At 39.9% G+C, this 16,996-nt stretch overlaps 2 protein-coding genes across 4 annotated transcripts; both read right to left on the bottom strand.

Annotated features, from left to right (window-relative positions):
- On the bottom strand, positions 1-13,581 carry LOC143031749 (uncharacterized). 3 transcript variants are annotated; one of them, XM_076195982.1, is made up of 2 exons: positions 13,447-13,581; positions 1-3,145 (listed from the first exon to the last, which is right to left on the bottom strand). In XM_076195982.1, the coding sequence occupies exon 2, from the start codon at positions 2,941-2,943 to the stop codon at positions 1,468-1,470; it is 1,476 nt and encodes a 491-aa protein (XP_076052097.1). In that variant the 5' UTR covers positions 2,944-3,145; positions 13,447-13,581; the 3' UTR covers positions 1-1,467. The 3 variants fall into 3 exon arrangements, with proteins under 3 accessions (XP_076052097.1, XP_076052098.1, XP_076052099.1); XM_076195983.1 differs by having other exon boundaries at positions 13,427-13,565; XM_076195984.1 differs by lacking the exon at positions 13,447-13,581 and adding an exon at positions 11,025-11,417.
- Positions 13,582-14,944: 1,363 nt separating this feature from the next.
- Positions 14,945-16,147, bottom strand: LOC143030389 (uncharacterized). The gene has a single exon (XM_076193538.1). The coding sequence runs from the start codon at positions 16,145-16,147 to the stop codon at positions 14,945-14,947; it is 1,203 nt and encodes a 400-aa protein (XP_076049653.1).
- Between the last annotated feature and the right edge of the window lie 849 nt (positions 16,148-16,996).

The following is a 16,996-nucleotide window of genomic DNA, read 5'->3' as shown; positions in this document are numbered from 1 at the left end:
TATTCTAATTATCTCTTTCTATATATATCACAATATTGTCGTAGCACATTGGTAAAATAAAAATTTATCCCACCATCGGAAGAGAAGACACTAACAGAACTTTCGATGTTACTGTCTTCTTTACAGAACTAACAAAAACATTTAATATGCATTTCGTATTTATCTGGCTGGTACAGAATGAAGTAAAAAAAAAAAAATAACACTGATGACTGATTACCTTTATTTAAACTTTCTAATTTTGCAAATAGCTACAAAAACACACAAGTCCATTACTAATTCTCAGCTTGTTTATTTCTAGCTCCTATCTATTTCTTCTCTCTTCTATCTTTCACATTCCCCCACTCCCTATACACATTACCTAAATTTATTGAATTTCTATATAATTGGTAGCTTTTCACTCTGACAAGCATATCCAAATGGGATTCCCCTTAATGGTTTGTTTGTTTTTATTTGATTCATTAGACTAGAACCTGACCAACAGTCTGCACTGGATACAAGGAAGGTTCCTCCAATATCTTTCAGCTTTGACAAGTCACAGAACTATTCATTCTTAAGAGCAAATACTAATATTTGTATAATATCATATATAATTTTGAATTTAATGTTTTCTTGTACAGAAAGTTTGAAATCATGAGCCTAATTATTTCTGTAGTATGAAGAAAAGGGACATTACCAAGTGAGAAATCACAATGTGAAACAGAGGAGATATCAAACACTGACTATTCTTACACATCCTCTGGGAATCTGTCCTGCAAATGGGTGCAGCAGTTTTCATGGTTCATTTTCACTTCACACCCTTTGCTGCTTCCTTTGAATTTGACATCATGGTGCATCAGTTCTTAGTAATTTTGTTATTTAAAGAATGTTTTTATATTGTCAATTTTCAAATGGTTACAGATTACTGAATACAGACCATGTCTGTGTGCACTATTTACCAAAGCTCAGCTGCCTATTTTTTCAACATTATTCTCTTTGGTTAAAATGTTGTTATTCTTGAAGAGTAGGTCTTTGTAGGAAAATCTATTGATTTCTTTTTCTTTTTCTAATAGAATTCGATACATGAAAAAAACTGGAATCATATGAAGTATTCACAATTATCAGGCCACCAGGACTATTATATTTGGGCGGTGAAACTGATACATGCTTCTTGATTTAATTCACTCAACTGAGCAAGTACTGGTGATGAATAACCATAACAGTACAATCTCAAAACTACACATGAAATTAAGAAATTGCACTTATTTTAAAGGTAATTGACAGATTCTCAAAATCACACTTTTCTCTTGTATTGAATGATAAAATCACACAATCAAATTATTTAATAAAAAAAAAATCAATTTCATCTTGAATATCTTATGTGCACATAATTTTTTCCCCTTTGTGCATTTGTTGTAAAGCATGTGTGCATGTAGGCCTACAGGCACACAGCTTTTAGGGTACATCATTCATTGCACAGATCTAGAATTTTTAACAAGTGTGAGTCACCATGTGACATTTGAGAGACCTCTTTTGTAAGAAAGCTGAACCACAGAGGTCACACTGGAAAGGCTTCTCTCCTGTATGGGTCCTCATATGCTGTGTGAGAGAATGCTTTAGTGAAAAAGCAGAATTGCACTGGTCACACTGGAAAGGCTTCTCTCCTGTGTGGGTCCTCATATGCTGTGTGAGGGAATGCTTTAATGAAAAAGCAGAATTGCACTGGTCACACTGGAAAGGCTTCTCTCCTGTGTGGGTCCTCATATGCTGTGTGAGGGAAAACTTTTGTGAGAAAGCAGAATCACACAGAGCACACTGGAAAGGCTTCTCTCCAGTGTGGGTCCTCATATGTCTTGTGAAATAACTCTTTACTGAGAAAGCAGAATCACACAGAGCACACTGGAAAGGCTTCTCTCCTGTGTGGGTCCTCATATGTGCTCTGAGATGACCCTTTTGTGAAAAAGCAGAATTGCAGAGGTCACATTGGAAAGGCTTCTCTCCTGTGTGGTTCCTCATATCCTCTCTGAGATTACCCTTTTCTGAAAAAGCAGAATTGCAGAAGTCACACTGGAAAGGCTTCTCTCCTGTGTGGGTCCTCATATGTTTTGTAAGATAACCCTTTACTGAGAAAGCATAATCACACAGAGCACACTGGAAAGGCTTCTCTCCTGTGTGGGTCCTCCTATGCTCTCTGAGATGATTCTTTTGTGAAAAAGCAGAATTGCAGAGGTCACACTGGAAAGGCTTCTCTCCAGTGTGGGTCCTCATATGCACTGTGAATTGACCCTTTCGTGAAAAAGCAGAATCACACAGAACACACTGGAAAGGCTTCTCTCCTGTGTGGGTGCTCATATGCTGTGTGAGGGAAACCTTTAGTGAGAAAGCAGAATCACAAAGGTCACACTGGTAAGGCTTCTCTCCTGTGTGGTTCCTCATATGCTTTGTGAGATTACTCTTTATTGAAAAAGCAGAATTGCAGAAGTCACACTGGAAAGGCTTCTCCCCTGTGTGGGTCCTCATATGCCTTGTGAGACCATCCTTTTTTGAGAAAGCAGAATCACACAGGTCACACTGGAAAGGCTTCTCTCCTGTGTGGGTTCTCATATGCTTTGAGAGATTACTTTTTAATGAAAAAGCAGAATTGCAGAAGTCACACTGGAAAGGCTTCTCTCCTGTGTGGGTCCTAATATGCCTTGTGAGATGACTCTTTACTGAAAAAGCAGAATTGCAGAAGTCACACTGGAAAGGCTTCTCACCTGTGTGGGTCCTCATATGCTCTCTGAGATGACCCTTTTGTGAAAAAGCAGAATCACACAGGTCACACTGGAAAGGCTTCTCTCCTGTGTGGGTCCTCATATGCTTTGTGAGACCATCCTTTTTTGAGAAAGCAGAATCACACAGGTCACACTGGAAGGGCTTTCTCCTGTGTGGGTCATCACATGACCTTTGAGATGACTTTTGTTCCATTTGAGATCACCCTTTTATGTGAAAGCAGAATCACACAGGTCACTTTGGAAAGGCTTCTCTTTAGTATGGTTCATCAAACAATATCTAAGATGATTTGTGATATAGCTGTATTGCAGATGTAACACTGGGTCCTTATCATCATATTACATGTATGGAATCTACGGATAGCTCTTCCAAAGAAATGGTGATAGGTACCCTCATCCTGGGAAAAAAAAAATGATAATAATAATAATGATACAATGTAATAGGGTGATGGATGTTTCATACACATAGAATTTCATACTAAAGTCCCTTTGTACCTAAACAAAGGCCTTGTAGTTGCCATCACCTAACATAAAATAGATAGAAACACAAACAAATGTGCTATGAAATATTGCATTCTACTTTTTCATTAAAAATAAGCTAAAAATCATCCAAAGCCTACATGCATACTCACCCCACTATGACCAGAATTCTTCAAATTTTGTTCTAGGTTTTTCCTCAAGTCACGAGATTTGGAAATGGAGAATGACCTAACAGCTGCCACAGCAGTCATATTTTGATATAACTATAACATTTCATGTTTGGGCTCATAAGAACTGAATCTAAATATGACCTACTCTAGGAAGGCTTATTCAGTTCATGTCATTCATCTGACTCAAATAAGTGATGCAAGTCACATCCCTTTAGATACAGTGGTAAATAGTGTACCTGTGTTATTAAGTACACCATCATAAACATGGTTGAGCTAAGAAATTGTAGAGGTGTTTTCTATATTTTTCTCTTATCATATTTAGTAAAATACCTATTTGTCTAATAGAAAAAAAAACAGATATACCTACTAAAACAATTTCAACCATCATGACATATTATTTGGTAAATAGAAATGCCAATGCGTCACATACAAATCATCACACATTAGAAAGTTTAGGAACAGAGTGCTTTAGGGCCCAGTCCTCTCCCCTACCTTTAACCTATGCATGATATACCCACATACCACACCTCATATACAAATCTCTTCCTGCACAGATAATTACATTACACCATAACACAGATAGCCAAAGAAATACAATTGACATACCCACACATTCAACACCTGTCTCATTACAAGAAACAAAATTAAGACACTCACACAAAACACCATCATTTCATAATTACACCACCATCAGACAAGACCGGACTGACGGCAATGGCGGTGGACCCATCACCCTGATCCACCACTCCATCTGTTTTGTGGACACAAGTGCCACAACCAAAATTCTCCTCCCTACCACAGATAACACAACAGAAACCCAATCCATTCGTATCCACACAGGCAACAATTCGACACTAACAATAGTTAACATGTACATTCCCCCCCAATCATCCCCCACAGTTCCAAACACCTTCAGACCTCAACTTAGCCAACTAACCTCAATCCCCAACCTGATCATGGGTGGTGACTTCAACGCCAAGTCGTCTGCCTGGTTTGTCGACAACCCTGACACAGACAGAGGGCTTGATATACAGACTCAATTCGACTCATTGACTATCATGAACAACACGCATAATCATACACATATCCCATACCAAGCCCTCTACACTCCCTCCTCTCCTGATATCACCTTTTGCTCCCCCTGCCTAACCCCAACAACATCATGGAGAGTGGTCGGAGCCCTTGGCTCTGACCACCTTCCAATCATCATCACCACCAAAACAAGATGCACCCCAGCTGGCCACAGACACACTTACACCAATTACAAGAGAGCTAACTGGGAAGTCTTTACTGAAGAGACAGAACAACATTTTGAAACACTTAACAGTACACCAATCACAAACATAAACAATGCTGTGCACGCTTTTAATACAATCATACAAAACGCAGACAAGAGGCAACAGGAAATCACACAACCCCAACTTCACACCAGAAATCCAAGGCCTCATCAGACAACGTGACACACTTAAACACGATACCCCCACACCTATCCCTCAAAACATAGCAGACCAAATACAAACACTAAACACTGTGATTGCCAATAAAATACATGAACAAAAAACACAAAATTGGCAAAACTTTATCAATACACTTGATCACAAAACAAACACCAGCAAATTGTACAAAACACTCAACAGCATCACACTATCCAACACTAACACTACACGCTCTCACGCAGCAATAATCACAACAACAGATAATCTACCCTCAAACAGACAACAAGCAAACGCACTCATACGTCATTTTGCACAGACGAGCCATCTTACATCTCACCCTGACGACCGACGCACTATTCGACGTAAGAAAGACTTCCCCACAGACTCAGACTATACACCCTTCATAGACAGTCAGACAAAACTCATAATGCATAATCTCAAGCACTCATCTGCCTGTGGCCCTGATAACATAAGCAACATCCACCTAAAACACATTGGACCACAAGGTATACACGCACTCACAAACATTGCAAACTACAGCTATTCACACAACACTATACCCGACATCTGGAAGCATGGTAAAATAATCACCATTCCAAAACCGAACAAAGACCCAACAATCCCAACATCGCACCGCCCAATCACACTTCTCTGCACCCCCTCTAAAGTCATTGAACGCCTAATATTTAAACTTGTCACACCATATATTCCCCTTGCTGACTCACAACACGGTTTTAGGCCACTACACTCCACAAACACACTTCTGACAAACCTCACACAAAGAATTTTAGATGGCATCAATTCAGATAGGCCCCACCACAGAACACTTCTTATAACATTGGACATTAGTAAAGCTTTTGATGCTATCCCCCGCCACAACCTAACAAATAAAATATATAACACAGACATGCACAATAACACCAAAAGATGGCTGGCCAATTATCTGGCAGGCAGGAATGCTCATGTGTCATATAATGGCCAATCATCGCACATCAGAAACATTAAGAACGGAGTACCACAGGGCTCAGTTCTATCCCCCACATTATTTAATCTATACATGCATGACTTACCCACGCCAGACACCTCAGAAATACAAATCTCTTCCTACGCAGACGACATAACAATCACATGCACACATCGTAACACAGACAAAGCTGCAGAAATAATCCAGCCTTACCTTGACACACTCAACACATGGTTCATCACAAACAGACTCAAAATAGCTCCAACCAAATCTACAGCAACACTTCTCACCAACTGGACAAAAGAACACAAATACATACCTCATCTCTACATCAACAACACTCTAATACCACACACAAACACACCAAAAATTCTTGGTGTAACATACGATACATCCATGTCTTTCAAACAACACCTCACAAACATAAAAAACAAATGCACACCTAGACTTAACGCACTTAAATCAATCACTGGAACAACATTTGGACAAAACAAAGAAACTAATATAACAATATACAAACAATGCATACGCTCAGTGATGAATTATGCGAGTCCTGCATGGGCTCCTAATCTCAGTGAGACACACCACAACACCCTTCAAATCATACAAAACAAAGCCCTAAAAACAATTACAGGCTGCACAAATACATCACCTACAGACCATTTACACCATGAAACAAAAGTCCTCAAAGTCAAGGACCACCTCGACATGAGAGGCACACAAACACTTGCTGCAGCCACCACAAACACATGACACCCGCTACACTACATAGCAGAACACCCACACACACCAAGAAACATTAAAACTACACCCAAAGACCTTTATTACGCACAGATACTCTCTTCTCTTCCTCCACAACCACCAAATACCAGCCTCAGGAAACATATTCATAATCATATCACTCACCGCTCCATTAACACACTGAAAGACAACACACTGCTGCATGCCAGACCCCCTGATATCCACCCTTCTGAATCCTCTCTCCCACGAAAGGACAGAGTCCACTTGGCCAGACTGCGATGCGGTCACCACCCAGTACTTCTAAGCTACCAGAAGAGGCTGGACGACCGTGTTGTGAACAGCTGCCCAGGATGTAACACTTCACCCCATACCATACAACACATAATGGAAGACTGCATTATACACAATCATGCACGCAAACAACACAACATACACTCTATAAAGGATTTGTGGGAAAACCCAGTTTCGGCTGTGGCCTTCCTTGGGGAGACGGGACTGCTCGGACAGACAGTCTAGGGAACGACAACAACAACAACAACACCTGTCTCATCACAAATACACTAAAAATAACCTCAACCAAATCCACAGCCATACTTCCCACCAACTGGATAGCAGAACACAAATACATACCACACCTCTTTATCAACATCACCCTTATACCACACAAAAATGCACCCAAGATTCTTGGACTTAACATCTGATACATTCATGTCATTCAAGCAACACATCACAAACATAAACAAAATGCACACCTAGACTCAACACGCTTAAATCACTTGCAGGTACAGTCAAACCTTGCTTAACAAGCACCTCACATTACAAGCAAAATTTTAAGAAAATTTTTGACCTGCTTAATGAGTGACATTTCACTTAATGAGTGACATTTCACTTAATGAGTGACATTTCACTTAATGAGTGACATTTCACTTAATGAGTGACATTTCACTTAATGAATGATGTTTATTGATTTGCATGCCCAATGCGACGGCTCCTTTCTACCTAGCTAGCCATGAATCATGGGGAGCACCTTCTTGTGACTTGTGTTTAGCTCATTCCTGTCTGTTTCTCGGCCAATGTTGCCACTGCTTGATTTTTTTTTTTTTTTTTTTACTAGATCTTAGATTTTTAAATGTTGACTCTGGAGTCTTGATTTTTTTTTCTTAAAATCTAGTAAATCTTGTAGTTTTCAAGTAACTTGGTTGATGAATCCATAAAAAATATCCAGCATTACACCCTCAGCAAATTCAATAGTAAAACCATGACTATCCAGTATTTTGGACTACTCTAGGACACTCTTCTATGGCATTTTTGTAGTAAATGACGCATTTTTGAATTATGCCTATTTTCTTTCTAGCCAATCATATGTAATCATGAGTATCACAGGGCTCTCTGCCAATCAACATTTATCCTGTGGGGCAGTGACTCCTGCCTTTAGTTTGAATACAAGAGGCTATAATGCTAGGTTATGCATGTTTGGGATTGGGTGGGCTACATTAAGTTTGGTTTATTTGGTTAGATTAGAATTACCCACTCATCTTTTACTTCCCCACCCAAAACCCCTGACTCCCAGCTCCTAGTCTCTCGCTCCCAAAATTGTGAAGGGAGAGGGAGTGGTATACCTTGAAAACGAGGCATTTCTAACAGAAATTCCATAGAACCAAAGAGTTGTGGAATCTTCCACAACAGTATAAAACCCTCTTTCTATTTAGAAAAATTGAATACTTTGCTGGTATAATTGTAGGGTGGGAATGTGTAACTCAAAAATGAGACATTTGATAAAAACATCATGGAAGAAAAGTGTCATAGAATTGTCAGATAATCAGTATCACTTTCCCTAGTAAAGACTTTAAAAAAAAAAAAAAAAAAAAAAAAAAAGATTGGGTAACAATTGTTCTTTCTCTATATCAGTTGTGTACAGGTTCTTACTCCTTTCAATTTCATCTTCAAGATCAGGAATGTTAGTTGTAGTCTTCAGCTTACTCTTGACATCCAAAATTTCTTAAGATTCTTTTTTGTTTCTTGTGCTACACAATTTTCAATCTGCTATTATTACATAGCAATTTCTTAACTTTATTTTGCTGCCTCATGTATTCCTTATATTTGTTATGATATCGAATTTCCATGTATCTTTGCCAACATCTGTGTTTCTTATATCTTCTATATTATGTCTAAATTAGAGTTGTCTTTCATTGCTGAAAGTTCAGAGAATACTTTAGTTGGTGTGTCCCTTGTCACTGTTTCTTTAATTTTCTCCTTGAACAGCAGCCACTGATGTTCTAAGCCATCCGCTTCCCTAATTTGGTGTACCCATTCTTCTGACAGATAAGTCTTCATGGCAGAGCAGTCATCTTTGTCATATAAGTATGTTGTACAAATATTTTTATATCATTTAGTTTAGCAGTTGTAGTTAATCTCGAGCATATTATGGTCGCTCTTGCCTAGTGGTGCTGTAATCTCAACACCATCTACCATATTTTTTTCATTTCTAATTACAAGATCTAGCAAGCTTGGTATATTTGTTCCTCTACTCCTTGTAGCTTTTTTGACATGTTGATACAAATATGCATACCATAAGGCCTTCACAAAACGAAATTCACTAGTGTGTTCTCCCCTTGGTGTGGTCCAATCTTCCCAGTTAATCCTTAGATAATTAAAGTCCCCTATTGGAAGAATGTGAGAATACTCAATATTTGCTAGTCCTTTTAACATTTGCATCAGACTTTTTTCACCTTCATTAGTAATTGCAGGACTCTTGTATATTACACTGATCAAAAGGTTATCGCCATCTCTAAACTGTGTACTGGCCCATAGTGATTCATGGAATTGTATTGTATCAGTCTTACATACATAATAACCCCTTTACCCATTCCCTGTGTAAGGTCTTGCTTTAGCAATTCATTTGAATTTTAGCTTTAGTCAATTTAGATCTTGTAATCTTAAGTTTCCCTTCCACTATTGCTATTATATCTGTTTTGTTTTTTTTCTTAACTTAGTTTCTCCATTTTGTTTATCAATGATTCTGCATTTGTAAACCAGAATAAAATTTTCTGTGTATTAGTTATCCTAAGTCTGATGCTTGATGATTTTGTTGTTAGGTTTGGTGCTTCCTGATTTTTTTTTTATCCACATGTATCCTGGAGGCCCTTGTACTCTGCACAAAATATTTCCTGATGCATCATTAACTTTCCACTCTTTGTCCTCCTCTACCAGATCCTTCAGTTCAGCTCTCTGAGCAGGAGACAAGTCTTGTTGCTTATATATTTTACTGTATTCTTCCATTTCTGTAGCCATTTTCAAATTTCTTTGTACCTCGATCTTTGTTCTTAGACTTTCAAAACCAACAAGTAATGGACATGATTTTACCTAGGCTGCAGTTTCATTTCCACTCTTCTTTCCCAAGTGGAATGCTGTTAGAATATTGTTATTACTGATGCTCATCCATATACCAATGCGACACATTTCCACTATAAATTTTCTGTCTTCCTCAGATCTGTTTTTACCATCGTCATCTCTACTTTCTGGCACACCATACATTATAAGATTGCATTTCCTGGATTCCTCATCCCTGAATATCTTGATTGATTCTTGTACACTATGGCTTACAGATACTTCTTGATTTTGTCCACCACCTGCATGGATTGCACTGCCTACTTTTTTGTTCCAGTTCCTCATTTCTTTTAATCATCAATTACCTACATATCATGTAATCTTTTGTCCACTTCCTCCATTTTTTTTATTTTTATTTTTTTATAATTTTTTTGGCTAACCTTGATTCTGAAAGTTTGGCAACACCTTTTTTGTTATTTCAGGGACAGCATGTTCCAGTATTTTCTTATTAATACACTGTACATTATCTTTATTAACTTTAGTGTTAACTATTTCAGTAATACCTTCAAGTTGTTCCTTTACTTCTTGCTCAAACCTAGCTTGTCTCTCAAGTAGTTTAACTTGCTTCACTACTAGGATCTTAACTGCTTGCAGTATATTCCCATATCCTATTTTACATTAAGTACAGTGCCAATTCATTTGATCCCCAACCTTGTTCTCTATCTTTGTGATGGCCTCTTACGTATGAAAAACAGAAAATTATCAGCATCAAGAGATTTTACTTGCTCATGGTTTATCCTCCAATATGGCAGCATATTTATGACTATGTCACTCACAGCGGTCAATAGGTCAAATGACCTGAATCCAGTATCTAAGATTACAATAGGGAACATATAATGGAAATTTTTAAGGCATGCACACCTAAACAATATAGCAATAGAAAGTCAAATATCAGGTTTGTAAATTACGATACATCAACACAATATATGTTTCTCTGGGCAGAAATCGATAACAGAAAAAGATGCCAAAAGTGGTACACTATTGAATGGAGCTGTGACAAGTACTTGAGACACTATCCTTATTTTGATAGATGAGGCAGTAAAAGAAATTAAAGTATGATAACTTCATCTAACCTAACCTGCATTTAGTAATATGGTACCTGTAATGCTAGAGGTCATCAGGGTTGTCATCATGAGGGATGTTGACAACCGGTTTTAACATCCAATGAGACCGTAGGGTGTTGAGGACCTTCACAGCTTCAGGAATAGCATGAAGCTCAGCTCCATAGTATGGTTGCAAAAATATGATGTCACTTGGAGTGGGAGAACACCCAGTACACAATGTAGTCATCACCATCATCAAACTGACATTGACGGGACTGGGCAGATGACAACAAGGCATCTCAAATCTATTGTCACACCTCCATTAGGTACTGTATTTGCTTTGAGCAAGGTTTTTGTTACTTATATCCACCAAGAAAAATATGTATTATGTAGATGTATTATAATTTACAAAATTTATCTCAAATTTCCTATACCTATAACTTTTTGATGTGCACTTCTAAAAATAAACTAGCATAACTACTCAGAGTATAGTGTAATGCAATGATTTGGGCTTCTGGAGTCAATATAAAGATTTTACTTGCAAGATTGTCAGTGCATGCTAAATTCAGAGTGAACTTCATCAATTATTTGCGGACAGAGGAAGACAAGATGGAGCTCCATACCCTAATATAGGTACCCCGGAATCCGCGCGCGGCGCCACTGTCGATCATGTGTTGTTTTCATGGCCAAATGTTGCGGCCCACTATTTTTTGTTTAGTTCAATTTGAATGCTTCCCGCGCTTTGCGCATGCGCAAGATATTCAAATTATCTTGTTGTTTTGCAAGTGTAAGGCTAATTCTTGAAATAGAAACAAATTTTCAGCGACTTAAACGGAAATTTGGTTTTCAAACTCGGCAACATAGTTTTCCGAGTAAAAATATTAAGGTAAGGAATGTCTAAACATAATTTTAAGTTACATAAACAAGTTTTTCAACCTATTTTCTCCCAGAATTGAGAAGCTTAAGAAAATTGACTTTTGCGTGTTTGAGCTAAAAGCCCCGGAATTTAGCTATATCACCCATGAATCTGATGCGTCCAGTTCGTGTTTGTTGTTGTTTACACATCACCATCATGCCATGTCCATGAGAAGTGTCAAGACTAGTTACTAGTCTTGACACACACTACTACTTGACTACTTTCTACTACTAGTCTAGTCTAGTAGTAGTAGAAGACTTCTACTACTACTTCTACTTCTACCATGAATCTGATGCGTCCAGTTCGCGTTCGATTTTGTTTACTATTACCATTGACGACCAAAAACACCCAATGACGGTTTTTGCTCAAATGCATAATTTATATATAAAAAATAGCATATGGTTGCATTATTTGACCTATTTTCTTTAAAATGTGTGATTTCCATGTAGAATGATCGAAGAGAAGTTTAGTTTTTTTACTATAAAAAATTATAAAACGGCAACCAACGTCATTGTTTGGGGTTGGTGGGCGTTGGTTGGCGGCGGATAATTTTTAAGAGGATAAAAACGTAACTTCTCTTCGATCATTTTACGTGGAAATTATCCATTTTAAAGAAAATAGGTCAAATAATGCAACCATGTGCTATTTTTTATATATAAATTATGCATTTGAGCAAAAACCGTGATTGTGTGGTTTTGGTCGGCGTCGGTCGACTTCGGTCGGCGTTTAGCGACAGCTTCATGGTTGCCATGAAAAGGCAAATATGGTATGATGGAGATGTCTCACTTTGTTTTTGACATGCTCATGTGATTTGTTGATCCATAAAACCCAAGTATTCCGAATTTTAATAAAATTGGACCAGTGGTTTAGAGTTAATGTGTATTTCTTTACCGAAATCTTTACAAATTACCACCCTTAATTCTAACACTTTGTTATGGTAAAGTCGAGCCAAAAATGCGGGCTAAGAAAATAATTCAAAAAATCGTATCTCCCTTATTTTTCAAGCTATTTCAAAAATTTAAAAAGCATTTTGTTTCTAATAAAGTTGTCTTTCATATGCAACAATAATATAAAGGTTAATTTTTTTTTTTAAATTTTGTGGGGGTACCTACATAATAAGAATGTAATAAACTATGTAAGCAAACACTATACACATGTTGATAAATATAAAGATGATTGCCAGTCTCAATTTATATTTGAAATGGCTACTGACATTAAATTGCAATATTTATATATAGGTCTCAAAATACTCAAAATCATGATAAGAGCTAGCCAATGATAGGTAACAATTGCAGCTATGAGTCTAGAGACCAGTGAAAAATCTTTATACAAAGATTTTTGCCAATTTCAACTTACTAAATATCACTTCCAACATTACTATTAATTAGTGACATTTACATGTGGGGTTCAGAATACTCAATGATAAGAGCTAGCCAGTGATAGAGGTAAGAAATGCAGTTGTCAGATCTGACTTGACCTAATCCCTTGATAAATACAAAAATGTTCGCCCATTTTTTTTTTACAACACTATGGATACCTTACCCTTAAATAGCTGCACTTACGAATTCAAGAAGAAAGCACACTTATTTGGCCTGTACAAAGCACAACCACGAAAACAGGATCTTCAAATAGCTGAGAGGGTGATAACTCAAGTCTCGACGGATTATGTTGTCATATGTAAACAAACATGGGTACTGTTAGCACCCTCTCGGCAATGGACTATCGTGCGATGGTGTTGTTCTACCATAACTTTTTTACGCTCTGCCATTTAAGCAGAAGTATCTCATCCTCCGTTATCAGGCACTTTTAAGATTATGCTATTTGGATAAAATCAAGACTATAAAATACTAGAAACGTGAATTTTAGTGTTCTAACTTTTGTTATATTTTCCTACATGGAAACAAAAAAAACCAGTACATCATGCAGTACAGTGGTGGTGGTGAGCTATGGTGTAGTGTGGTGGCATGTGTTTCACTTGGTTTTCCTCCCCTTCATCTCACAGCAATATTTCCCAAAACGACAACATAGCATCCCTTCTTTTTTGATGAATGAAACACAGTAAAATTTTTCTATTTGATGTACCTTTTTACTTATGCTACATTATTCAAGCAGTGTACAAAAGATATGCCGTAATTTTTCAAAGAGGCCCATCCATATTGTTTGAGAATTTAAAATTGTGACTGAAGAAGGATCTGACAAAACACAGACGTTTCTTCCATCTCCAAAGCACTTCCACGGTACCATATATATATATATAATATATATATATATATATATATACATATATATATATATATATATATATATATATATATATATATATATATATATACTGTATATACATATATATATATATATATATATGTGTGTGTGTGTGTGTGTGTGTGTGTGTGTGTGTGTGTGTGTGTGTGTGTGTGTGTGTGTGTGTGTGTGTGTGTGTGTGTGTATTTATATACAAATATATATATATATATATATATATATATATATATATATATATATGTATATATATGTATATATATATATATATATATATCAATAAGAACACTAGGAAAGTGTGTTTTATAAATGCAAGGTAACCACTTAAGTAAATAAACAAACGGAGCAGAGCGCTTTCGTATATTACATCTTCAGTGTAAATTACTGTGATTCAAAAGTACTTACTTGTGCGTCGATGACGTCGGTTCTTCGGTTTCGGTCGCTCCTGGGTGGGCCCTTACATTCCTTTGCGGTACACTCTCCACTTCTCTAGCCTAATTCCCTACCTCCTAACCACTAATGCTAGCTTACCATATCCCCCTTTCCGGGTACTGTACACTCCACTCACACTCGCATTCACCACCACCCACGCACGGTCCTTGTTCGGCACTGCCCCACCCAAGCCAACATGAGGCCATCCCCCCCACATTCGGGTGGGAAGGGGGATAGCAGCGCTCGTGCCCTTTGACCCCTCTCCCCCCCCCCCCCAGAAAGAGGGGGAGGGGGTGCCAACCGCCCGTCCCCGTCCGCGCCATACACACTCACGCTCACACCACACCCCCCCTTGATCTAGAGATCAACCTACTCCTCGTCTTCTCCTTCCTCTACATCGTAGTCCTGTAGCCACCTTGGCGGGCGTCTTTCGCGCCGGGGTCTCTGAGACACCCCATCCTCTTCTGTTGTCGCCCCGTGGCCTTCCTCCTCATCTTCTCCTTCACTCACTACCTGCCGTATATCCAAGATATGTCGCGGCACTCCCTCAACAGAAACATTGTTCCGGGAGTTCACCTCCGTCACTGTCCCTCTCGTCCACTGTGACGTGCACTTCCTGTCCCTTGGTCTCACCCATACCTCCTCCTCCACCTGCACTGAGGCGGGGCCTTCTTCGGCGTTGGCCGGTAGTTTCGGTCCCTGCAGCGGATGCCGCCAATCATATTTGAACACAGCCTTTTGCGGAACCGAGCGGTCGTCTTGGCCTGACCTGGGGGAGATGTTATACCAGAAAACTGCCTCCGTCGGCGGTATTCGCGCCCTCTCAGCTATGGCCTTAATTGTACGATGGTGTCGTTCTACTATCCCATTTCCGCTCGGCCGGTACGCTGCCCGGAAGAAGCGTCTTGTGTTCCACTTGTCCAATGTACCTTTCAGTGCCTCCGACCGAAACGCCGTGCCGTTGTCCATCAGGACTTCATCCACTGGGCCCCGCTCCAAAAATACCTCGTTCATCACCCGCGCAATCTCTTCTCCAGTCTCCGCCTTCAGTTCTCGCCAAATGCCGAACCGCCCTGGGCCGCAGTCGACCATCGATAAGTATCTGGTGCCTTGATAGTGGGTTACGTCAATTGCCAGCCGCCCCCAGTTCTCTTCCACGCAGAGCTCCCCCGCCGAATGCGGTCTGGGGGCTGGGTTTATGGACTGACAGGGGGCACACGCCCTCACCGCATGCCGCACTTCTTCCCTTGATATGTTCGGGTTAACCTTCCTTGCCAGGAACAATGACCTATCGACCCCTAGATGATGCGTTTCGTGCAACTCTTTCGCACGAAAGGACCCAGCGGCGCACATCTCGAGCTTCTCTTCCTGTTCTTCCTTCGCTTTCAGCCAGCTCTTCTTTACTCTGGTAAGCGCGTCCGCTTTGTTCGCCTCCGAGGATACCTTCCTCACCCTTATCTTCATGCCGAACTCGTCGATTAACTCTCTCAGGATCCCGAGGCGGCGCTTCACCAGGATCTCTGCAGCTCCTTTCGTGCGTACTCTCTTTTCAGCCGTCAGCACCGAGTTCATCCACCCCGCTACCGTGGCTGAGTCCGTCCTGATCTCGATCTCACGCAGCCCCCATTTCAGCGCCAAATTTGTTCCTTTTATGACCGCGTCCAACTCTGACACGTTAATATGGTGGTAGTCGTCCTTCTTCCGCTGCCACGCTCCATCTTCGACTATCACGTTCCCTATCTCCAAGACGGCACCGGTTGCGATACTACTCGCGTCGCACCATACTCTGCTGGGGCGCGTTCCACTGTCCTCTCACAGGATCATCGTGCATCGTCCTCTGGACAACGTCGCGTATCATGGTTAGCGTGTCCTCATCAACCTTCTCTCCCCAATCTTTCGATCCCACCCTCCTCTTAATGTAGCTACATGCCATACGAAGCCATCCGGCGATTGGGTAGTGGCCCACTAATTTGCCGCAAAGGGAGAAAAGTTCTCGTTTACACATTTCGTCCGTCACCTTCGGGATCTCGTTCCCTCGCTTGAACATCAGCGTTCCTGCCGCGTTCCTTTCCAGTCGCAGTCCCAACACCGCTCCTCCCTCCAACGGCTCCGGTTCCTTAGCTGTTAATCCGTACCGAGCCAGATGTTCCACCACGTTCGACGTTGATACTATGCCATCGTCCACCAGTATGTCGTCGAGGTACGAGTCAGTGCCCTTCTTCATCGCTTCAGTCTTCTCCAGTACCGTCTTCAGGATTCTCGTCATGATCCTCGGGGCCGAGCTGAGCCCAAAACCTAGTCTGGTCAAGCAGTAAATTCTCCCTCTGTATTTTACTAGCTGGTACTTCCATAGCTTCTTAGTCACGTGAATTTGCAAGTAAGCCGCCCGCAAGTCTACAACGGCGGACGCCCCCCTCCTTC

Source organism: Oratosquilla oratoria, chromosome 12, assembly GCF_046742065.1.
Source record: "Oratosquilla oratoria isolate Oo_2021 chromosome 12, ASM4674206v1, whole genome shotgun sequence".
In the NCBI taxonomy this organism is placed as follows: Eukaryota; Metazoa; Arthropoda; class Malacostraca; order Stomatopoda; family Squillidae; genus Oratosquilla; species Oratosquilla oratoria.
This window is presented reverse-complemented; position numbering and strand designations above follow the sequence as displayed.